The 25000-nt window shown below is 44.4% G+C and overlaps 2 protein-coding genes across 2 annotated transcripts in view; one reads left to right on the top strand and one right to left on the bottom strand.

Moving 5' to 3' along the window:
- LOC128702598 (organic solute transporter subunit alpha) overlaps positions 1-25000 on the bottom strand; it is a 349376-nt gene that overhangs the window by 219204 nt on the left and 105172 nt on the right. The gene's annotated exons all lie outside the window — the stretch shown is intronic.
- The window catches only part of LOC128702604 (uncharacterized), a 132207-nt gene that overhangs the window by 104832 nt on the left and 2375 nt on the right, over positions 1-25000 (top strand). The window contains exons 8-11 of the mRNA XM_070101780.1: positions 1-115; positions 1876-2016; positions 19303-19479; positions 22564-23705. The exon at positions 1-115 is cut by the window's left edge and continues 86 nt beyond it. Coding sequence (XP_069957881.1) covers positions 1-115; positions 1876-2016; positions 19303-19479; positions 22564-23705 — 1575 coding nt within the window. The remainder of the gene's footprint in view (positions 116-1875; positions 2017-19302; positions 19480-22563; positions 23706-25000) is intronic.

The raw sequence follows: 25000 nt of genomic DNA, 5'->3' as shown, positions 1-25000 counted from the left end.
AAGAGCAGCAGTCCCAGCAGCAGCAGAAGCAAGAGCAGCAGTCCCAGCAGCAGCAGAAGCAAGAGCAGCAGTCCCAGCAGCAGCAGAAGCAAGAGCAGCAGTCCCAGCAGAAGCAGTAATCTTGACTGCTCTCACCAGCAATACGTTTATAAGTTAGCCAAATTGAAGACATCACCAATGTGCTGCTAGCCTATTCTATATGATAGTTACATAGTGTTGATAGATGTTAGCCTGAACTGGGAGACTTAAGTGGTTCAGCCAGGATACCGTTCACTATTACATTTATTACACTACTGGGAGGGAGAGAGAGGCGCACTCACATATATAAAACAACAGACACCAACAAAACAGAGAAAGTCAGACAGACAGAGACAGACAGACACAGAGAGACAGACACAGACACACATAGCGTTCCCATACTTCAGTAAGGAATCGTTCAAGACTGTACACCGTGTACGTCAGGCCCATACTGGAATATGCAGCACCCAGTCTGGAACCCACACCTGGTCAAGAACGTTAAGAAATTAGAGAAAGAGCAAAGGTTTGCAACACGACTAGTCCCAGAGCTAAGGGGATTGTCGTACGAAGAAAGGTTAAGGGAAATCGGCCTGACAACACTGGAGGACAAGATGGTTAGAGAAGACGTGATAACGACATATAAAATACTGCTAGCAATTGACAAGGTGGACAGAGACAGGATGTTCCAGAGATGGGACACAGAAACAAGGGGTCACAGTTGGAAGTTCAAGACTCAGATGAGTCAAAGGGATGTTAGGAAGTATTTCTTCAGTCAGAGTAGTCAGGAAGTGGAATAGCCTAGCAAGTGAGGTAGTGAAGGCAGGAACCATACATAGTTTTAAGACGAGGTATGATAAAGCGCAGGGAGAGGGGCGCCCTAGTAGCGATTAGTGAAGAGGCGGGGCCAGGAGCTATGAATCGACCCGTGCAACAACAAATAGGAGTACAAATAGGCGAATACACACACACACACACACACACACACACACATTCTTTACCTGTTTACACGTGGTAGGGGAAGTACACTGGACACACACACTGTACTTGCTAATTAAATGCGGTAACATTACTAAAAGTTATGTGTTGGCTGGTGTGTGGGGGGGCCCCACAATCCAGGGCCTTGGTGCCCCACCACCGGGGTACGCATGGGGCCCCACGGACCATTTCAGCTGCCCACAATTTCGACACTTTTTAAAGCAGTAGCCACAACCTCGGTGGCATGAACACTGCTTACTCTGCTCTCTGCCGCTCACAGCAAATTTCGACTCCCTAGGGACGGACTAGTGGCCACGGGGAGTATCTGGGGCCTTATAAAAGTTGTTTTTGTCCTTTGGGGTAGAATTGTGATCCCATGGGTGGAACAGTGCCCTTGAGGGTGGAACTGTGACCTCACGGGTGGAACTGTGACCCAGTGGGTGGAGCTATGGCCTCGTGGGTGGAGCTATCTATGGCCTCGTGGGTGGAGCTATGGCCCAATAACTCACCCTCCACACTCCCACCAATTACCACTAAGGGTTTTACTGTTTTTGGAAGCCTCAAGTGAAAAATTAGACACGTCCAGCGGGAGAAGCGCATATATATATACGTGCGCTTGTGTGTGAGAGGAGCCGAGATATATAAAATCTGCGAGCCACCTTCCTCTTGAGGTCGCTGGTGGGCGAAGGTTCAGCTACTACCTCTCACCCACTGTAGCAACTACCTCTCTCACCCTCTCCCCTACACCGTACCACAACACGCATCCTCCTCCACTGTTCAGTATTAAAAAATACTGTCTCCAGCTCCTGTTATTAATTTTCATGGTTCCGGTACACAGTCTCTGCCAGTTAGTGTCGGGACACACTTGAAAACTAGTGATTAAGGGATAAACTGGTTAAGTGAACAGCTTGGGGACTTGATGAGCATGAATTCCATGTATTTGCCGCTACTGTGGTGTCAGCAGCAGCACAAATGCGACGCATTTACACCTGGTCAATACATCCACATCCCACCTGACTTAAGGTAAGTATGTCAACAATGCCTAGTGACCAGTGTACTTACCTAGGTCTTCAGAATTAGACATGTGCAACATCTGGGTATCTTTATTTTTAGACGTCTCTAATTCTTCATCTTGTCGGTACTATATACCATTCATGTACTTAGTTTGTTGCCAGACGTCCAGTCACTCGTCGAGTCACTCAGCTCACACACTGAGGTCCGGAGTTCGAATCTCCTCCGGCACGGCTGGAAAACATTAGGGACGTGTTTCCATAAGACACCTGCTGTCCCTGTTTACCCATCAGTATAAAATGGGTACCTGGGTGTTAGTCGACTAGGGTGGGTCGCATCCTGGGACAAAACTGACCTGATTTGCACGAAATGCTCAGCATAACAAGCGGCTTTCTATATAGCAGTAAGTCAGTGGTGTCAGCTATGGTCTGTATACCTTGTACATGTAGTAAATAAAGATATTATTTTAGTTTCCACGAGGGTTTTGTGTACTCTCCTGGTTGTTTACGAACGTCGATACACAGCTTCTGGAATTTCCGAGGTACTTGTATATTTATAACATTGTACTTACCTACTTGTGTTTACAGGGGGAGGGGGTTGCCACGGGTTTTAGGTCTGAATGTTAACGGGCACATCAGTTCCCCTGAGCTTTGGTCAAACCTCTGCAGCACAATTGCCCTCAAAGATTTGTTAAGTTATACCATGAATTAAGGAAAGATCCTGGACTTCACCTTACGAAACAGACAAAGCAAATGCGATAGTAATTACGGACAAAATAGATTATAGGAGAAAACAAACCATAATATTAGGAGATACGGAAACTCACGCTCCTCTTAACGCACACTAACCAGCTATAATAATTCCTCATGTTCATGTTCCGTACATACCTACTCTTAAGTGTGTGTAATATTTCTCTGCACAACCATTGTGTGATGCCTTCCACTTACTCGCCACCCAGTGACTAAAGTATTTCCTGACTTATATGCTTGTTGGGCTCCGAGGTTGTGTTAATTTCATGTTGCTATTGCTGCTGCTGGCCTTCCTGATTACCGACAGATGTTGAAGATGTACAGCCAGTATTAGACGTGGAACAGAAGATGAGGAGGAGCAGGGATAGACAAACATGGAGAGAGAGAGAGAGAGAGAGAGAGAGAGAGAGAGAGAGAGAGAGAGAGAGAGAGACGCAGGTAGGGAAGACTTCTGCACGAACACAGGTTAACATCATCACACGAACACACTACACACGAACAGTACTACTACTAGTAATGTTAGTGAAGGTAGTAGTGTTCTTGACTCGTGTGTTCGTGTGTGATGATTGTTTTGACCTGTGTTCGTGAAGAAGTCTTCCTTCCCTTCCTCTCTCTCTCTCTCTCTCTCTCCCTCCATGTTCGTTTACCCCTGCTCCTCCCCATCTATTGTTCCACGTCTAATGTTGACTATGTCTGCACCATGTCGGTAATCAGGAAGGCCAGCAATAGCACCAGGACTAGTACTACTTGTACTAGTCACACTAGTACAGCTAGCACTAGTCATACTAGTACTGCTAGCAATAGTCACACTAGTACTGCTAGCAATAGTCACACTAGTGCTGCTAGCAATAGTCACACTAGTGCTGCTAGCAATAGTCATACTAGTACTAGTCACACTGGTAATACTAGTACTAGTAATATAGCACTATCACTAGTAATACTAGCACTAGTAATACTGTCAGCATAGTTGCTGATCCCTGTATTCCCAGTATTATATAGCATAGCATATTAGTATCATCCCTGTGCTTTAGACACGAGATCCCTCGTAGGCCTTTGGCTTTGTGTGACGTCATAGGGATACACATGGGCAGTGATCCCCCTGTCCCGTCCTCACTCGGCGGCAGACCATACAGGCGTAGACAGGCAAGGCAGCTGGGGCTCCATCCCTCATCTCAGTCTGACAATATATTTACCATCCTACAAGTGTGTCTACTTTCAACCTACGATATCTCCATTTAAGAACCCTTACGATAATACTAGTACAACTAGCACTGGTAATACTAGTACCACTAGCACTGGTAATACTAGTACCACTAGCACTGGTAATACTAGTACCACTAGCACTGGTAATACTAGTACCACTAGGACTAGTAATATAGTACCACTAGTACTAATAGCACTGGTAATACTAGTACCATTTTACTAGTAATATAGTACCACTAGTAATACTAGTACTAGCACTAGTAATATAGTACCATTAGTAATACAAGTAGCATTTTACTAGTAATATAATATTAGTAATACTAGTACCATTTTACTAATATACTAGTAATACTAGTAGTAGCACTAGTAATACTAGTACCACTTTACTAGCAATAGAGTACTAGTAACACTAGTACTATCACTAGTAATACTAGTACCATTTTACTAATATACTAGTAATACTAGTAGTAGCACTAGTAATACTAGTACCACTTTACTAGCAATAGAGTACTAGTAACACTAGTACTATCACTAGTAATACTAGTACCATTTTACTAGTAATACAGTGCCATTAGTAATACAAGCACTAGTAATGCTGGTACTACTACTACTATTACTACTACTACCACCACCTTTAAGTGTTTGCCAGAATTTATTTTCTATTTTTCTTCTCGTTTTCTGTCATCACTAAAGAAAACGCAATACCATCAACTTCAAACGTTGACAGTTTGTGTACGTCACAACGTCTTGCAGTGTGTACAAAGAACGAAAAAACACAAACTGTAATGGGCTTTACTCACGAAATCGTAATGACACGATTGCAAACAAACCATACCACGGGTGGGGTTTGAACCCGCGATCAGGGTCTTAAAACTCCAGACCGGTATATTTCTATGCTAACCTTCCTATGGTGTAGAAATACACCTAGTTGGATGAATCTTACTGAAGCTAGCTGTCCCAGTGGCTAAGGCGACGGTCTGGAGTTTTAAGACCCTGATCGCGGGTTCAAACCCCACCCGTGGTATGGTTTGTTTTAATGGGCTTTGTCTCTTCAGACTTATAACTTACAAAAGTGAGCTATATAAGTCTCTGAGAATGTAAGTGGACAAGGTGTGTTATGATAGGTATAAGCACACAAGTGCAACTAATGCTCCACTTTATTACAACGTTTCGCTCTCCAGGAGCTTTGTCAAGCCGTTACAAACAATACAACTATTAGACTGGGGTGCAGAGCATATTATAATAGTTGTATACGGTGGCCCGTGGCCTGGTGGCAAAAGCTATAGCTTCACACGGTGAGATACCGGGTTCGATTTCCGGCGAGGGTTGAAACATTGAGCGTGTTTCCAAACACCGGTTGTCTATGTTCACCCATCAGTAAAATGGATACCTGGGTGTTAGTGGAATGGTATGGGTCGCATCCTGGGACAAAACTGACCTAATTTGCCCCAAATGCTCAGCATAACAAGCGGCTTTCTATATAGTAGTATGTCATTGATGTCAGCTATGGTCTGTATACCTTGTACATGTACTTGTAAATAGTTATTAGTTCCAGAACTAGTGGTACTAGAAGTTGTAGTTCTAGAACTAGTACTAGAAGTTGTAGTTCTAGAACTAGTGGTACTAGAAGTTGTAGTTCTAGAACTAGAAGTACTAGAAGTTGTAGTCTAGAACTAGAAGTACTAGAAGTTGTAGTTCTAGAACTAGAAGTACTAGAAGTTGTAGTTCTAGAACTAGAAGTACTAGAAGTTGTAGTTCTAGAACTAGAAGTACTATAGTTCTAGAACTAGAAGTAATAGAAGTTGTAGTTCTAGAACTAGAAGTACTAGAAGTTGTAGTTCTAGAACTAGAAGTACTAGAAGTTGTAGTTCTAGAACTAGAAGTACTAGAAGTTGTAGTTCTAGAACTAGAAGTACTAGAAGTTGTAGTTCTAGAACTAGAAGTACTAGAAGTTGTAGTTCTAGAACTAGAAGTACTAGAAGTTGTAGTTCTAGAACTAGAAGTACTAGAAGAGTTCTAGAACTAGAAGTACTAGAAGTTGTAGTTCTAGAACTAGAAGTACTAGAAGTTGTAGTTCTAGAACTAGAAGTACTAGAAGTTGTAGTTCTAGAACTAGAAGTACTAGAAGTTGTAGTTCTAGAACTAGAAGTACTAGAAGTTGTAGTTCTAGAACTAGAAGTACTAGAAGTTGTAGTTCTAGAACTAGAAGTACTAGAAGTTGTAGTTCTAGAACTAGTGGTACTAGAAGTTGTAGTTCTAGAACTAGAAGTACTAGAAGTTGTAGTTCTAGAACTAGAAGTACTAGAAGTTGTAGTTCTAGAACTAGAAGTACTAGAAGTTGTAGTTCTAGAACTAGAAGTACTAGAAGTTGTAGTTCTAGAACTAGAGGTACTAGAAGTTGTAGTTCTAGAACTAGTGGTACTAGAAGTTGTAGTTCTAGAACTAGTGGTACTAGAAGTTGTAGTTCTAGAACTAGTGGTACTAGAAGTTGTAGTTCTAGAACTAGTGGTACTAGAAGTTGTAGTTCTAGAACCAGTAGTACTAGAAGTAGTTCTAGAACCAGTAGTACTAGAAGTAGTTCTAGAACCAGTAGTACTAGAAGTAGTTCTAGAACCAGTAGTACTAGAAGTAGTTCTAGAACCAGTAGTACTAGAAGTTCTAGAACTAGAAGTTGTTCTAGAACTAGCGCTAGAAGTTATTCTAGAACTAGAAGTTGTTCTAGAACTAGCGCTAGAAGTTATTCTAGAACTAGAAGTTGTTCTGGAGACTGGTTGCTGAGTAGTGGTACTAGTGGTACTAGTGGTGCTGGTGCTGGTGCTAAGTGGTGCTGGTGCTAGTGCTACTGGTGCTGGTGCTAGGTGGTGCTAGTGCTAGTGCTAGTGCTAGTGCTGCTAAGGTGCTGGTGCTGGTACTACTGGAGTGCTAGTGCTGTAGGTGCTGGTGGTGCTAGTGCTAGTGGTGCTAGTGGTACTACTAGGTGGTGCTAGTGGTGCTGCTGGTGGTGCTACTGGTGCTGTGGTGCTACTGTGGTGCTAGTGGTGCACTGGATGGTGCTGCTGGTGGTACTACTGGAGTGGTGCTGCTGGTGCTGGTGCTGCTGGTGGTGGTGCTGGTGCCTGGTAGTGGTGCTGCTGGTGCCTGCTAGTGGTGCTGCTGGTGCCTGCTAGTGGTGCTGCTGGTGCCTGCTAGTGGTGCTGCTGGTGCCTGCTAGTGGTGCTGCTGGTGCTGCTAGTGGTGCTAGGTGGTGCTGTGCTGCTGGTGGTGCTGGTGCTGCTGGTGTGCTGGTGCTGCTGGTGGTGCCTGGTGCTGCTAGTGGTGCTGGTGGTGCTGCTGGTGGTGCTGGTGGTGCTGTGTGGCTAAGGTGGTGCTGCTGGTGGTGCTAGTGGTGCTGCTGGTGCTGGTGGTGCTGCTGGTGGTGCTGGTGGTGCTGCTGCTGGTGGTGCTAGTGGTGCTGGTGGTGCTACTAGGTGGTGCTAGTGGTGCTGTGGTGCTGGTGGTGCTACTGTGGTGCTAGTGGTGCTGCTGGTGTGCTGTGGTGCTGCTGGTGGTGCTGGTGCTGCTGGTGGTGCTGGTGGTGCTACTGTGGTGCTGGTGGTGCTGCTGGTGGTGCTGGTGGTGCTGCTGTGTGCTGGTGGTGCTGCTGGTGGTGCTAGGTGGTGCTACTATGGTGCTGATGGTGCTACTAGTGGTGCTAGTGGTGCTGTAGTGACTAGTGGTGCTGTGGTGCTACTGTGTGCTGGTAATGCTACTGTGGCACTGGAGTGGTTGCTGCTAAGGTGCTGGTGGTGACTACTGGTACTAGTGGTGACTAGTAGTACTACTAGTACTAGTGGTACTAGGTATATATATATATATATATATATGTATATATATATATATATATATATATAGTATATATATATATATATTCTTTCTTTCAACTTGTACCAGCCGTATCCCACTGAGGTGGGGTGGCCCAAAAGAAAAAACTAAAGTTTCTCCTTTTAAATTTAGTAATAAATACAGGAGAAGGGGTTACTAGCCCCTTGCTCCCGGCATTTTAGTCGCCTCTTACGACACGCATGGCTTACAGAGGAAGAATTCTGTTCCACTTCCCCAAGAACAAGAACAAGAATTAGAAAGAAAATAGAAGAAAACCCAGAGGGGTGTGTATATATATGTTTATACATGTATGTGTAGTGTGACCTAAGTGTAAGTAGAAGTAGCAAGACGTACCTGTAATCTTGCATATTTATGAGACAGACAATAGACACCAGCAATCCTACCATCATGTAAAACAATTACAGGCTTTTGTTTTACACTCACTTGGCAGGACGGTAGCACCTCCCTGGGTGGTTGCTGTCTACCAACCTACTATTATTTATATACTATTATTTATACATTATTTATACTGTAGTTTAATAGCAAATAATGAACAAACAAAACGCCTTTTCCAAATCCATAAATGCCACAAAGACCTCTTTAGCCTTATATATATAGATATATATATATATATATATATATATATATATATATATATATATATATATATATATATATATATATAAAATATATATATATATATATATATATATATATATATATATATATATATATATATATATATATATATATATATATATATATATATATATATATATATATATATATCATCCTCCTGCTTCCTCTCTCTCTCCCCCTCCCTCTCTCCCTCACTCCCTCCCACTCTCCCTCCCTCCCTCCCTCTCTCTCTCCTCCCTCCTCCTCTCTCCCTCCTCTCTCCTCCCTCCCTCCTCCCTCTCTCCTCCTCTCTCCCTCCCTCCCTCCTCTCCCTCCCTCCTCCCTCTCTCCCTCCCTCTCTCCCTCCCTCCCTCTCTCCCTCCCTCCCTCCCTCTCCATGTTTGTCTATCCCTGCTCCTCCAACGTTAAAAATTGCAGAAGCAAAGTATTCCTGATGAGGTGACATGCAGCCTTATGATGCAGGTGTAGTAGATAACTTAAAATCTACAAAAGCGAGCAACCAGGGGATATTTAACTGAGAGCACACAACACCTGATTGTACTATCTTACATTATCATCGTATTGCAACGGATGTGCTGTAGTAACAGTTGTCGTAAAACAGACTATTCTGTAGGCAGGAGTGTGAGTGAGTGAGTGTGAGAGAGAGAGAGAGAGAGAGAGAGAGAGAGAGAGAGAGAGAGAGAGAGAGAGAGAGAGAGAGAGAGAGAGAGAGAGAGAGAATTATGGAGGGATTGGGGGGAGGGGACGACAGGTGCTCAGAGAACTTTAGGAAATGTATTTGTGACTGCAAGTCTGTCAAGGGTTACAACCTTATACTTTTGACACTGTGACTCACATACTCCCTCACGTACTACGCCAAACATTCATAAACCAGGACCCCCGCAGCCATGAACACTGGCACTGGCGCGCGCGCGCACACACACACACACACACACACACACACACACACACACACGACTACACACACGACTACACACACGACACGCGCATATACAATAGGCCTAGTGTCTAATTGACATATGCCTAGGACAAAATGGTAACTAACACAAAGTTTGCAACAACGCTATTTCCAGAGCTAATGGGAATGTCCTACGAAGAAAGGTTAAGGGAAATAGACCCGATGACAATGGAGGACAGGAGGGTTTGGGGAGATATGATAACATACAAAATACTGCGAGGAATAGATAAGGTGGACAGAGATAGGATGTTCCAGAGATGGGGCACAGAAACAAGGGGTCACAATTGCAAGTTGAAGACTCAGTCAAAGGGATGTTAGGAAGTATTTCTTCAGTCTCAGAGTTGTCAGGAAGCAGAATAGTCTGAAAAGTGAGTTAGCAGAGGCAGGAGCCATACATAGTTTTAAGACGAGGCATGATAAAGCTCATGGAGCAGGGAGGGAGAGGACCTAGTAGCGATCAGTGAAGAGGTGGGGCCATGAGCGGAGTCTCGACCCCTGCAACCACAGACTAGTACACACACTGCTTCGAGACTTTTTCCAACAAATTTGTACATAACTATTTCACAACATAGACAAGAGCAAGGATTAACAGCTGAGAAATTTCACATTCAAGCTGCAATCAGAGGAAATTACTGTCCCCGAGTCGGCAAAACTTTAAAGAGTGAAGAAATGGGAAACCAAGAGAAGAATAAGAAGGGGAAACTGAAAAGGTAGAAACAGGATGTGGGTGAATGGAGCAATAACTGATGTTAAGTGGAGTTAGATACAAGATGGAAGAGGAAAGGGAAATTAAGTTGGGTGATCTTTGCATATAGATGAAGAGAAAACTTAAAATATTGGAGGAAGTCATGGAATAAGAGAGAAGACTAACAAATACTGAAGATACACAGTGGAGGTAAATGGTATAAAATACCGACACGATGGAAAAATAGACATATGAAGTATAATGTGATCCTCTATTGACTACGTTTCGCCCACACAGTGGACCGTATCAAGTCACTATGATCTTTGTAGATGAATGGTTCAGAGAAACGACATGTTGATAAATTAGACACATGTGCAACTCTTGGGTATCTTTATTGAGGAAACGTTTCGCCACACAGTGGCTTCATCAGTCCATACAAAGGAGAATCTTGAAGAACAGGAGGAGAATGAGGTAATCAGTCCCTCAACCTTGAGTCGATGTGGTCAGTCCATCAATCTTGAATTCTATTCAAGATTGATGGACTGACCACATCGACTCAAGGTTGAGGACTGATTACCTCATTCTCTTCCTGTTCTTCAAGTTTCTCCTATGTATGGACTGATGAAGCCACTGTGTGGCGAAACGTTTCCTCAATAAAGATACCCAAGAGTTGCACATGTGTCTAATTTATCACTATGATCTGTTTATGACTTAATAAAGACCACCGTGTGGGGTGAACCATGGTCAATATGTGTCGCAATATACCGAATTTGTGTTTATTTTTCCAAAGGAAACACATCCTGATAGAGGATCTACCGAAGCTGAAGACAGAACGGGAGAAAATTAATGAAAGTGGGAATGAAGCACACACACAAATTAAACCAGTAGTGATGAATAGTTTGAAAAACCGACAAGTTGAAGATTGAGACACTTATGCAGCATATGGGTATCTTTATTCAGGAAACGTTTCGCCACACAGTGGCTTCATCAGTCCAATACAAAGGAGGTGGGGAGACAAGTGAAAGAGGGAGGAAATTTAAGTGCAAGTGACAAAGAGGATTTATCAACAGACACGAAAATCTGGAAGGAGAGAAGGACGTTGCTATCTATAAGCCTGGAAATAAATGGTATAAAATACCGACACAATGGAAATATAAACACATATGCAGTTTAATGTGATCCTTTATTGACAACGTTTCGCCCACACAGTGGGCTTTTTCAAGTCACAAACAGCTCTACCTGGGGAAATGGTATGGTGATACCGACAAGATGTGGTGTATACACGTACACAAACTTTTCCAACACACACACACACACACACACACACACTGCTAGCGGAACTAGCACGTACTATAGTCAAAAATAAATGCAACTCCTGGCAGGAGAGAGACTGGGAGACTGTCTCGCTAGGACACAACAACACAGCATCGTAATACTAGGTCATCTGGCCAGATACTCAACGTAATTTTTAACGCTCCCTATAAAAAAATCAAATATTTTTTACGAGTACCTTATAATTATACATAATTACAAGTGATTAAAAAATAAGCTGCAATTATGTGGACACGGAATTGCTGAACATTTCCTGGAAACGGTTAAATTTTGCAAGATAATCCAGGGTACGAAAATGGATCTGAAAATGAAGTGTTCTGAATGTGGGTAGGTGTGTATATGTTCTTACCTATTTGCGGCTGCAGGGGTCGAGTCACAGCTCCTGGCTCCGCGCGCGCGCGCGTGTGTGTGTGTGTGTGTGTGTGTGTGTGTGTGTGTGTGTGTGTGTGTGTAGGTTGTGTATGTGTGTAGGTTGTGTATGTGTGTAGGTTGTGTATGTGTGTAGGTTGTGTATGTGTGTGTGCGCGTGTGTAGGTTGTGTGTGTGTGTGTGTATGTGTGTAGGTTGTGTGTGTGTGTGTGTGTGTGTGTGTATGTGTGTGCGTGTGTAGGTTGTGTATGTGTGTGTTTGTGTAGGTTGTGTATGTGTGTGTTTGTGTAGGTTGTGTATGTGTGTGTTTGTGTAGGTTGTGTATGTGTGTGTTTGTGTAGGTTGTGTATGTGTGTGTAGGTTGTATATGTGTGTGTGTGTGTACGTTGTATATGTGTGTGTGTGTAGGTTGTATATGTGTGAGTGTGTAGGTTGTGTATGTGTGTGTGTGTGTAGTTGTGTATGTGTGTGTGTGTGTAGGTTGTGTATGTGTGTGTGTGTGTAGGTTGTGTATGTGTGTGTGTGTGTGTGTAGGTTGTGTATGTGGGTGTGTGTGTAGGTTGTGTATGTGTGTGTAGGTTGTGTATGTGTGTGTGTGTAGGTTGTGTATGTGTGTGTGTGTAGGTTGTGTGTGTGTGTGTGTGTGTGTGTGTGTGTGTGTGTGTGTGTGTGTAGGTTGTGTGTGTGTGTAGGTTGTGTGTGTGTGTGTGTAGGTTGTGTGTGTGTAGGTTGTGCGTGTGTGTGTAGGATGTGCGTGTGTGTGTAGGTTGTGCGTGTGTGTGTAGGTTGTGTGTGTGTAGGTTGTGTGTGTATGTGTGTGTGTGTGTATGTGTGTGTGTGTGTGTGTGTGTGTGTGTGTGTAGGTGTGTGTGTGTGTAGGTGTGTGTATGTGTGCGCGCGCGCGTAAGGTGTGTGTGTGTGTGTGTGTGTGTGTGTGTGTGTGTGTGTGTGTGTGTGTGTGTGTGTGTGTGTGTGTGTGTGTGTGTGTGTGGGGTGAGTGGGGTGTGTGTGTGTGTGGGGTGTGTGTGTGTGTGTGGTGTGTGTGTGTGTGGTGTGTGTGTGTGTGGGGTGTGTGTGTGTGTGTGCGTGTAGGTTGTGTGTGTGTGTGTGTAGGTTGTGTGTGTGTGTGTGTGTGTGTGTGTGTGTAGGTTGTGTGTGTGTGTGTGTAGGTTGTGTGTGTGTGTGTGTGTAGGTTGTGTGTGTGTGTGTAGGTTGTGTGTGTGTGTGTGTAGGTTGTGTGTGTGTGTGTGTGTGTGTGTGTAGGTTGTGTGTGTGTGTGTGTGTGTGTAGGTTGGTGTGTGTGTGTGTGTGTGTGTGTGTGTGTGTGTGTAGGTTGTGTGTGTGTGTGTGTGTAGGTTGTGTGTGTGTGTGTGTGTGTAGGTTGTGTGTGTGTGTGTGTTGGTTGTGTGTGTGTGTGTAGGTTGTGTGTGTGTGTGTAGGTTGTGTGTGTGTGTGTGTGTGTGTAGGTTGTGTGTGTGTGTGTATGTTGTGTGTGTGTGTGTAGGTTGTGTGTGTGTGTGTGTGTGTGTGTGTGTGTGTGTGTGTGTGTGTGTGTGTGTGTGTATAGGTTGTGTGTGTGTATGTAGGGTGTGTGTGTGTGTGTGTGTGTGTAGGTTGTGTGTGTGTGTGTGTGTGTGTAGGTTGTGTGTGTGTGTGTGTGTGTGTGTGTGTGTGTGTGTGTGTGTGTGTATACTCACCTAATTGTGGTTACAGGGGTTGATACTCAGCTCCTGGCCCCGCCTCTTCACTGACCACTACTGGGTCCTCCCTCTCCCTGCTCCATGAGCTTTATCATACCTCATCTTAAAACTATGTATGGTTCCTACGTCCACTACATCGCTTGCCAGACTATTCCACTTCCTAACAACTCTGTGGCTGAAAAAATACTTCCTAACATCCCTTTGACTCATCTGAGTCTTCAGCTTCCAAATGTGACCCCTTGTTTCTGTGTCCCATCTCTGGAACATCCTGTCCACCTTGTCTATTCCACGCAGTATTTTGTGTGTCGTTATCATGTCTCCCCTAACCCACCTGTCTTCCAGTGTCGTCAGACCAATTTTCCTTAACCTTTCTTCGCAGGACATTCCCCTTAGCTCTGGAACCAGCCTTGTTGCAAACCTTTGCACTTTCTCTAATTTCTTGACGTGTTTGACTAGGTGTGGGTTCCAAACTGGTGCTGCGTACTCCAGCATGGGCCTGACGTACACAGTGTATAGAGTCTTGAATGATTCCTTACTGAGGTACCGCTATTCTCAGGTTTGCCAGGTGCCCATATGCCGCATCAGTTATCTTCATTACTTTACATTTGGCGGAGTTAAATTCTAGGAGCCAGTCGCTGGACTACGCATCCAGCCTATCCAGGTCTTTGTAAACCTGTCTGGTTCGCATCTGATTTAATTCTCATTAACTTCACATCATCTGCAAACAGGGACACTTCTGAGTCTATCCATTCTGTCATGTCGTTCACATATACCAAGAATAGCACTGGTCCCAGGATTGACCCCTGCGGGACCTCGCTCATCACAGGCGCCCACTGTGATATCTCATCACGGACCATGACTCGCTGTTGTCTCCCTGTTAGGTATTCTCTGATCCATTGCAGTGCCCTTCCTGTTATATGAGCCTGATCCTCTAGCTTATGTATTAATCTCTTATGAGGAACTGTGTCGAAGGCCTTCTTGCAGTCCAAGAAAATGCAATCAACCCACCCCTCCCTCTCATTTCTTCCTTCAGTTACTTTGTCATAAAACTCTAGTAGGTTTGTGACACGGGATTTGCCTTCCATGAATCTGTGCTGGCTGTCGTTTATAATTTTGTTCTGCTCCAGGTGCTCCACCACTCTCCTCCTGATAATCTTCTCCGTGACTTTGCATACTATACACGTCAGTGACACTGGTCTATAGTTTAGGGCTTCATTTCTGTCTCCTTTCTTAAAAATGGGGACTACATATGCCTTCTTCCATACTTCAGGTAGTTGCCCAGTTTCAAGGGAAGTGTTGAAGAGTTTGGTTAGTGGCACACATGTCATGTAGGAGGGGGGTAATGAATTAAAGGGGGAATATGGGAGTAAGAGGGGGGAATAAGTAGGTAGGTGACAGGCGAGGCAGTAGGAGGGGTGAGTGCGGAGGTAGGTAGGTAATGTGAGGTCACTGGTGATTACATCTTCACCTCTCATTACACTCCACTCCACTCCACTCCACTCCACTCCACTCCACTCCACTCCACTCCACTCCACTCCACTCCACTCCACTCCACTCCACTCCACTCCTTTAACTAAACATAAATAAATGGAAATAAGAATAAATAACGGGGACAGTGAATATTACTATTCTACTCAAACAGTTTATTATTAAGTCCTTGTACAATAATATATTTGGGAACAGGAGTACATCATTGGGGTTTAGATAAATGGGGTGGTACACATAAGCAGTGAGACAGGGAACACAATCAACTTGACGAAAATGAATATAACTTACAATATAGCACAGAGCACAGTTCACTACAGGAACTAAGCCCGAGGTCCCAAGACCTACACAGCACGAGTACTGCTCCAAGCCAGTACTCTGCCCAATGTCTCCAACAGTCTCCTCCAGAGACTTCAGCAGCCTTCTCCCGAGCCCTGCACCCCAGCAGCAGCTCCGCTCGAATCTCCTGATCATGCTCTTCCTTGGGCTTTTATGGTGGTCCAAGCACCCTCCACAACCACGTGTACGACCTGACGCCTAGGTCTGACGCCGTCAAGAACAAAAGACCTCAGACGTGGGTGTGGCTACAGACGTTTGCCAAGGCAAGGTGTGACCATATAATTGGTTAAATTAGGTCTCCCCAGAGACCTCACAAGCCCAGCTGGACTACATTACACACACAATGTCTCTGCTCCCTCTCTAAGGACCCACAGAGAGATGTCCGGTCCCACCGCCTTTGAGGTATTAAGGTCACTTAGCTTCTTTACCTCCTCAGTTGTGTGTAATTCATCCAACACGTGTTGATATATCCCTTGTTGGTGCACACCATTGTTTTGTTTTTCCAGTGTCCCTTCAGCCTCCACTGTAAATACTTCCTGAAATCTCATGTTGAGCTCCTCACATACTTCTTGGTCATTTCTTGTGAGCTCCCCACCTTCTTTCCTCAGCCTGATTACCTGGTCCTTAACTGTTGTCTTCCTCCTGATGTGGCTGTAAAGCAGTTTCGGGTCAGACTTGACTTTCGATGCTATGTCGTTTTCATAGTGTCGCTGGGCCTCCCTCCTCATCTGTGCATACTCGTTTCTGGCTCGTCGACTAACCTCTGTTTTCCTGAGTCCTTTGCCTTCTATACTTTTTCCATTCTCTAGACTCTAGAGAATGGAGTCTAGAGCATTTAATGAAAAGCAGGGGTGTTGCTAGCACGTTAAGAGACAATACAATAAGTGTCAGGGGCCCGAGACTGTTCAACTGCCTCCCAGCATACGTAAGGGGGATTACCAATAGACCCCTGGCTGTCTTCAAGCAGGCACTGGACAAGTACCTAAAGCCGGTACCTGACCAGCCAGGCTGTGGCTCGTACGTTGCATTGCGTGCAGCCAGCGGTAGCAGCCTGATCAGGCTCTGATCCACCTGGAGGCCTGGTCACAGACCGGGCCGCGGGGGCGTTGACCCCTGGAACTCTCTCCAAGTAAACTTAGTTTTCTGCCTCCCTACACCTTCGGGTAAACCAAAGGCTCGTTCTGTTCTTCCCATTGTTTCTGTTACTCTTGGGAACAAACCTTTCCTCTGCCTCCTTGCATTTTGTTGTTACGAATTGCATCATTTTGTTTACTGAGTTTCCTACCAACTCCCATTCCCACTGAACCTCCTGCAGGAAGGTCCTCATTCCTGTGTAGTCCCCCCTTTTATAGTTTGGCTTTTCCCTTTCTATTCCTGTTACCTTCTCCACTTTTAGGTCTATGATGTATTCAAAGCTCGGAACCACATGGTCACTAGCTCCAAAGGGCCTTTCATATGTGATGTGCTCAATGTCTGAGCTATTCAGGTGAACACAAGGTCCAGTCTTGCTGGTTCATCCTCCCCCCTCTCTTTCTGGTAGTGTCCTTAACATGTTGGTGCACGAGGTTTGCCAGCACAACATCCATCATCTTGGCTCTCCATGTTTCAGGACCCCCATGTGGCTCCAGGTTTTCCCAGTCAATCTCCCTGTGGATGAAGTCGCCCATAACCAGTAATTTCGCTCTACTCGAGTGAGCTCTTCTTGCCACCTCAGCTAGTGTGTCCACCATTACTCTGTTGCACTCATCATATTCCTCTCTTGGCCTCCTGCAGTTCTGTGGTGGGTTATACATCACTACAATGACTACCTTATGTTCCCCTGACTGAACTGTACCTACTATGTAATCCCTTTCTCCAATCTCGTCCATTCCTTCCATTTCTTGATAACCCCACCGGTTTTTAATTAGCAGTGCAGCCCCTCCTCCCCCTCTGCTCCTTCTAACCTTCCTCAGGATCTGATATCCGGGTGGGAAGATTGCATCTGTTACTGTCCAGCGAGTTTTGTTTCTGTGGTCGCTACAATGTCTGGGAACATCTCGATTTATTCGTTATTCCATCCGTGTTGGTGTACCAAACCTTCAGCTTCTTTTCTATAACTGTAGTCTGGGGAGAAAGGGGAGTGAGGGGGATGGGGAGAGAGGGCCTATGGGGGGTTACAGTTGGGGTGGGGTTTGTGGTGGGGGGATGGGGGGAGAGGGTACATTGTGTGGGTTACTGTGGGTTTCTGTGCAGGCGGGGTTTGAGCTGAGGGGGATGTGGGGGTTACTGTGGGTTTCTGTGGGGGTGGGGTCTGTGCTGAGGGGCAATGGGGCAGAGGGTACAGTGTGTTTTGGGTTAGGTTGTTTGACTGCTTTGGGATTGCTATGGTTGTGTTCCTTCTGTGGGTGGTACTGGAGGGGGTTGTGTTTGTTCTTCCACCTGGGCCTGATTTCTCCTGCTCCCCACCTTCCTTGCCTCCCATTCCTCCTTGCGACGGGGTTGTTAGTTACCATTTTGTCCTAGGCACATGTCGATTAGACATTAGGCCTGTAGTATGTGTGTGTGTGTACTCACCTATTTGTACTCACCTATTTGTGGTTGCAGGGGTCGAGTCCTAGCTCCTGGCCCCGCCTCTTCACCGGTTGCTACTAGGCCCTCTCTCTCCCCGCTCCATGAGCTTTATCAAACCTCGTCTTAAAACTGTGTATGGTTCCTGCCTCCACTACGTCATTTTCTAGGCTATTCCACTGCCTTACAACTCTATGACTGAAGAAATACTTCCTACTATCTCTCTGACTCATCTGTGTCTTCAACTTCCAATTGTGGCCTCTTGTTTCTGTGTCCCCTCCCTGGAACATCCTGTCCTTGTCCACCTTGTCTATTCCACGCAGTATTTTATATGTCGTTATCATGTCTCCCCTGACCCTCCTGTCCTCCAGTGTCGTCAGGCCGATTTCCCTTAATCTTTCTTCATAGGACATTCCCCTTAGCTCTGGAACTAACCTTGTCGCAAACCTTTGTACTTTCTCCAGTTTCTTGACGTGCTTTATCCAGTGCGGGTTCCAAACAGGTGCTGCATACTCCAGTATGGGCCTGACATACACGGTGTACAGTGTCTTGAATGATTCCTTACTAAGGTATCGGAATGCTGTTCTCAGGTTTGCCAGGCGCCCATATGCTGCAGCAGTTATCTGATTGATGTGTGCTTCCGGAGACATGCTCGGTGTTATACTCACCCCAAGATCTTTCTCCTTGAGTGAGGTTTGCAGTCTTTGGCCACCTAGCCTATACTCTGTCTGTGGTCTTCTGTGCCCTTCCCCTATCTTCATGACTTTGCATTTGGCAGGATTAAATTCGAGAAGCCATTTGCTGGACCAGGTGTCCAGTCTGTCCAGGTCTCTTTGAAGTCCTGCCTGGTCCTCATCAGATTTAATTCTCCTCATTAACTTCACATTATCTGCAAACAGGGACACTTCTGAGTCTAACCCTTCCGTCATGTCGTTCACATATACATATGTATGTGTGTGTGTGTGTGTGTGTGTGTGTGTGTGTGTGTGTGTGTGTGTGTGTGTGTGTGTGTGTGTGTGTGTGTGTGTAGGTTTGAGAGAGAGAGAGAGAGAGAGAGAGGGGGGGGGTCACGGAATGCATCATGCTGCCAAACGAACAACCAGACTTTGTCAAACTGGCGTTTACATTTTAACTAACAAACACTACCCACGTAAACATGGGTAGGCTGTGCTACAGTTATCTATGATGCAGGGTTCAGCTCACAAGCTAAAGGACCCTGGTTCAATTACCGGGTTGGGCGAGCCTTCTTACATCCATTACCTCTGTTCACCTAGCAGTAACTAATCACCAAAGTGTTATATTCGACTTCAGAGTGACCCATCTGGAGAGGGGTTGGAAGAACTTCTTACACAAAGTTTATTTAGTATAAAAGAGCTTACCTTGTAAGTCCCGTCTGTAAAAAAAGTCCTAAGTTCGTTTTACCTCCTGCAGGACCAACATCAACATGGGTGGCGGCAGCTGCGGCGTGTGCGATGCTGTGGCGTCCATGACGTGCGGCGGCTGCGGCACTATGCACTACTGCGGCAAGGAACACCAGAGGCAACACTGGCCGCAGCACCGCACTCAGTGCCCACCTTACAAGATGATCTCGTCTCCAGAGGCCGGCAGGCAAGTCCTTCACAACTATTATACAACAACAGTGTATGAACACAAAGAAGTGTGCATCTCTCAGTGTATACACACACGAAGTTCTTATCTCTATCCCAAACTGTCTTACATAAGAGGATATTTCCTCGCTGCATAAATTAGCACAGATCATAAGAGTACTGTGCAGCTTAGTACTCGGCGGAAGCACTCTGGAGAGTCGCTTCTCTGAACGAATCTGCCTGGATTTTATACTGTGCAACACTGCAAGCTCCTGATGTGTTGACTGCAACACAAAAAGCCTAGAACTATCATTCAACTACCCACTATATATATATATATATATATATATATATATATATATATATATATATATATATATATATATGTCGTGCCGAATAGGCAGAACTTGCGATCTTGGCTTAAATAGCAACGATCATCTTGCCATATAGGACAAGTGAAAATTTGTGTATGCAATAATTTCGCCAAAATCATTCTGAACCTAACGAAAAAATATATTTCACTGTGTTTGTTTAGTATTAATTTTTTGTAAACAAATCTAAAATATATTTAGTTGGGTTAGGCTAAAATAAATTGTTCTTGTTATAATAAGGTTAGGTAAGTTTTCTAAGATTCTTTTGGAGCAAAATTTTAAATCTTTACATTAACATTAACGAAAAAATATATTTTTAAACGAATAAGAGAAAATTTTAGAAAGGACTTAATTTTAAATGAGTTCTTGCTAATTGACCAGTTTTACATATTCGGCACGACATATATGTATATATTTCCTTTATATAAAGGGAAGGGGGACAAGAGAGATTGTAAAAATTATAGGGGAATAAGTTTACTGAGTATACCAGGAAAAGTGTATGGTAGGGTTATTATTGAAAGAATTAGAGGTAAGACAGGGTAGGATTGTGGATGAGCAAGGAGGTTTTAGAGTGGGTAGGGGATGTATAGATCAAGTGTTTACATTGAAACATATATGTGAACAGTATTTAGATAAGGTAGAGAAGTTTTCATTGCATTTATGGATTTAGAAAAGGCATATGATAGAGTGGATAGGGGAGCAATGTGGCAGATGTTGCAAGTATATGGAATAGGTGGTAGGCTACTAAATGCTGTAAAGAGTTTTTATGAGGATAGTGAGGCTCAGGTTAGGGTGTGAAGAAGAGAGGGAGACTACTTCCTGGTAAAAGTAGGTCTTAGACAGGGATGTGTAATGTCACCATGGTTGTTTAATATATTTATAGATGGGGTTGTAAAACAAGTAATTGCTAGGGTGTTTGGGAGAGGGGTGGGATTAAATTATGGGGAATCAAATACAAAATGGGAGTTGACGCAGCTACTTTTTTGCTGATGATACTGTGCTTATAGGTGATTCTAAAGAAAAGTTGCAAAGGTTAGTGGACGAGTTTGGGAGTGTGTGTGAAGGTAGGAAGTTGAAAGTGAACCTAGATAAGAGTAACGTGATGAGGGTATCAAATGATTTAGATAAAGAAAAATTGGATATCACATTGGAGAGGAGGAGTATGAAAGAAGTGAATGTTTTCAGATATTAGGTAGTTGATGTGTCAGTGAATGAGCTTGTGAAGGATGAGGTTAAAGATGGGACCGATGAGGAAAAGGCGAGTGGTGCATCGAGGTATATGTGGAGACAAAAAACGTTATCGATGGAGGCAAAAAAGGAAATGTATGAAAGTATAGTGGTACCAACACTCTTATATGGGTGTGAGGCTTGGGTTGTAAATGCTGCAGCGAGGAGGCGGTTGGAGGCAGTGGAGATGTCCTGTCTAATGGCAATGTGTGGTGTAAATATTATGCAGAGAATTAGAAGTGTGGAAATTAGAAGGTGTGGAGTTAATAAAAGCATTAGTCAGAGGGCTGAAGAGGGGTTCTTGAGGTGGTTTGGTCATTTATAGAGAATGGATCAACGTATAATGACATGGAAAGCGTATAAATCTGTAGGGGAAGGAAGGCTGAGTAGGGGTCATCCTCGAAAAGGTTGGAGGGAGGGGGTAAAGGAGGTTTTGTGGGCGAGGGGCTTGGACTGGATTCCAGCAAGTGTGCATGAGCGTGTTAGATAGAAGTGAATGGAGAAGAATGGTTTTTGGGATCTGACGAGCTGTTGGAGTGTGAGCAGGGTAATATTTAGTGAAGGGATTCAGGAAAACCGGTTATTTTTATATAGCCGAACTTGAGTCCTGGAAATGGGAAGTACAATGCCTGCACTTTAAAGGAGGGGTTTGGGATATTGGCAGTTTGGACGGTATATAATTGGGGTCCTGATATTATATTCAATACTGAGTTAATTATATTATTCAGGTCAGTTTTTATATTGTATCTTTATATATGTTTCTAAACTGTTCTATCTGGGTGCCTCTGCAAAAACAGTATGTATAAGTGAGGTGAAAGTGATGAATGATGATTAAAGTATCTTCATTTTGACGATTTTTTTTTTCTTTTTGGCTCACCCTGCCTAGGTGGGAAACGGCCGACTTGTTGAAAATTTATATAAATATATATATATATATATATATATATATATATATATATATATATATATATATTATATGCAAACAATTTCCATGGGGATGGGGGGAATATTTAGCGTAAGTACTTTCACATTTCTCAGTTCGTCATCAGGAGCTGTGCAATGTTGCAAGGGAGCAACCAAAGCAGGGAGAAAGGTCTCAGAGTAGCGTAGGTGTCACGATCCACGGTTACCATGGTATGGTGACACCTTAAGTTGTCACAGTGGACGGTGACACCTTAAGGGTAACCGTGGACAGTGACACCTCCACTACTCTGAGACCTCTCTCCCTGCTTTGGTTGCTTCCTTGTAACATTGCACAGCTCCTGATGGTGCACTGAGAACTGTGAAAGTAGTTGAGCTAAAGATTCCCCCCCCCCCCGGGGCTTGTCCTGCATAGTTAAGATTGCCCGCCTGAGATTGTCTGCGCGCGCGCACGCGCGCACACACACACACACACACACTACGGCAATAACCGAGTCTAACTACACTGTTTTTTCCTATACCATATAAGTTAATGAACTAGAAGAGCACTTGTTTCGTGATCTATACTAAGTTGTGCATTCTTGCAGGTATCTGGTGGCGTCACGTCGCCTGCCAGCGGGCCAGGTGTTGGTGGAGGAACAACCACTGGCTGTGGGTCCCCTGTCTATCTCAGAGCTTGTCTGTCTCGGCTGTCATGGTCCTATCATAGGCGACGACTTCCCCCGCTGTCCAGAGTGTTGGTGGCCACTGTGTTCCCTAGAATGCGCCTCCAGCAGCCTTCACCAGGCAGAGTGTCCCATCCTGGCCACTGATGTCAAGCACATAGGGCCACCAACTACTCAGATGGAGACGCTTCGTTACGACGTCATTCTTTCCATTCGCTGCCTCCTCTTGAAGTCTAAGGACCCCACGGCGTGGCAGACACTTATGTCGATGGAGCATCACTCTGAGCAGCGACAGCTCAACCAAGAGGACAATCAGGTAGTTACTGTCCGCTACATGTCAGAAGTGCTGAAGCTGGACTACGATATTGAAACTCTTCATCAAATAAGAGCCGCCATAGCTACGAATGGCATGGAAATAAGAAGCGAGAAGAACACGAGAGTGAGAGCAATGTATCCGATGGTGCGGCTGTTCAACAACTCTTGTGTACCCAACGTGCACCTGTCTTGTGGCGTTGAGGGGACGATGCAAGCAAGGACTACAGTGCCCATCAAGATCGGAGAGCCTCTTTGTATCTGCTACACAGGGGCGCTAATGCCTGCCTGGGAACGATATGACACTTTAACCAAGACTTATCACTTTACGTGCAACTGTACCCGGTGTGAAGACCCTACAGAACTAGGAACCTATTTTTCCTGCCCCAGATGCCCAGATTGTACGGGGTGCTATATGTTGTCCTCCACATGGCTCGACGAGACTGTGTGGAGGTGTCCTACCTGCAAGCTGGAGAAGACTGACACTCAGGTTCGAGAGGACATCAACGACTGGCTTCAAAGAATATTAATGGACGACATATTTAACACCTTCAAGAGAGCCAAGGCTACGCTGCAGGAGGTAGAGGACCAGTTTCATGCTCAGCACTACGTATGGATGCGGGCGGCGCATTCAGCCTTGTACCAACTGTGCGACAACAACACTGAACCAGCGCTCAAGCTCAGGATTAAAATCTGGAAGAAACTCGTGTATTTGTATAGCGTGCTTGAGCCAGGCCTCACGAAGAGAAGAGGTGAGAATCCTAATATGTGGGAAGCAGGACGACGACTCGCTGGCGCCGTGCTGGGTGTTATTTCTTGTTACTTTACTGTTTCTCTCATCCTTCCAACTCCTCCGCCAGGATGACTGGTAGGGGCAGTGCGGGGAGACTGGCAGTATATATCGAGGTCAGTTTCTGTTTAGAGTTATATATTTAGAAGAGATGTGGTATAGAAGTTAGTCTCGCGGCTTCACCTGTTGACATGTGAGGTTCGCCGGCCTGCTGCTGCTGAGTCCTGCCCGGGATAGCAGATAGTGTGTACAGTACTGCTACTCTAAAACTAATCTACTCCTCTAACCAGCTGATTCTAGTGATGACTCTGCATACATGTGGCCAATACTTATACAAAATACACTCCCCATAGTTTTAAAAGTGGGAAGAGTGCAGAAAGAATGGAAGGGAAATGAGAAGAGTTGAGTAGTGTTGTGTGTGTAGGTATAAGAAGTCAAAAGACAGACAATACAACTCTTCAAGCATTCTAGAAGATAATCCACTGTTAGCAATCACTTTAAATTTCTCTACATCACACACACGCACAATCATACATAGAAGGACCGCTTACATGTCCAGTCCCTTTTCATTTTTTTACAAGTGGCTAAATGTCAAGAGTGTAGTTCATTCTTGCTCCAGACACGAGTAATGAAACTAGGCTCATTAATAAACCTCACGACACCGAAATTTTCCCTTCTGAGAATATTTTATTAGTATTAAACATCTCTGAGCAAAGAGAAAGTTCCAGAGACCAACTTCTCTCAGTAATTAAATGTATAACACTAAAGACCGTGTTTAAGTGTTTAGTCAAGATATAATATCATGAAATACGTCAAAAGTCCAAAGCTAACCTTAGTGCTTTACAGAGTTAATATCACCACCAGAACAACACTTACGTTAAGTAATGTAACTGTTAGTTTTGTGTATGTATTTGTAGAACTGCTGTTCCTCAGTTTTTAATAATACATCGTTTCTAGCAGTATTAAGTTATGCTATGAACAAATTTCTAGTGTTGTGAACAAATCTGTCATATTAGACTAAAAAAAATTGAAAGCACTCGTTTCACACTGCATAGTCAATGTCTGTCATCAACGATAAGAGTCAAATTTAGACAGAGATAATATCCCCACTATTTACAAATGAAATACGCATAGATGTTGGGCTCTCATGTGAGTTCCCTTTAAAGTTGATGCAACACTAGCAGACACGAGGCTTCTACTTCTATACACATACTGTTCCCTGACCCAGCATCAGGCAAGCAGTAAGGGGAGGGGAGC

Source organism: Cherax quadricarinatus, chromosome 79 (genome assembly GCF_038502225.1).
Source record: "Cherax quadricarinatus isolate ZL_2023a chromosome 79, ASM3850222v1, whole genome shotgun sequence".
Lineage (NCBI taxonomy): Eukaryota > Metazoa > Arthropoda > Malacostraca > Decapoda > Parastacidae > Cherax > Cherax quadricarinatus.
The sequence above is the reverse complement of the archived record's forward strand: the minus strand, read 5'-3'. Positions and strand labels throughout refer to the sequence as shown.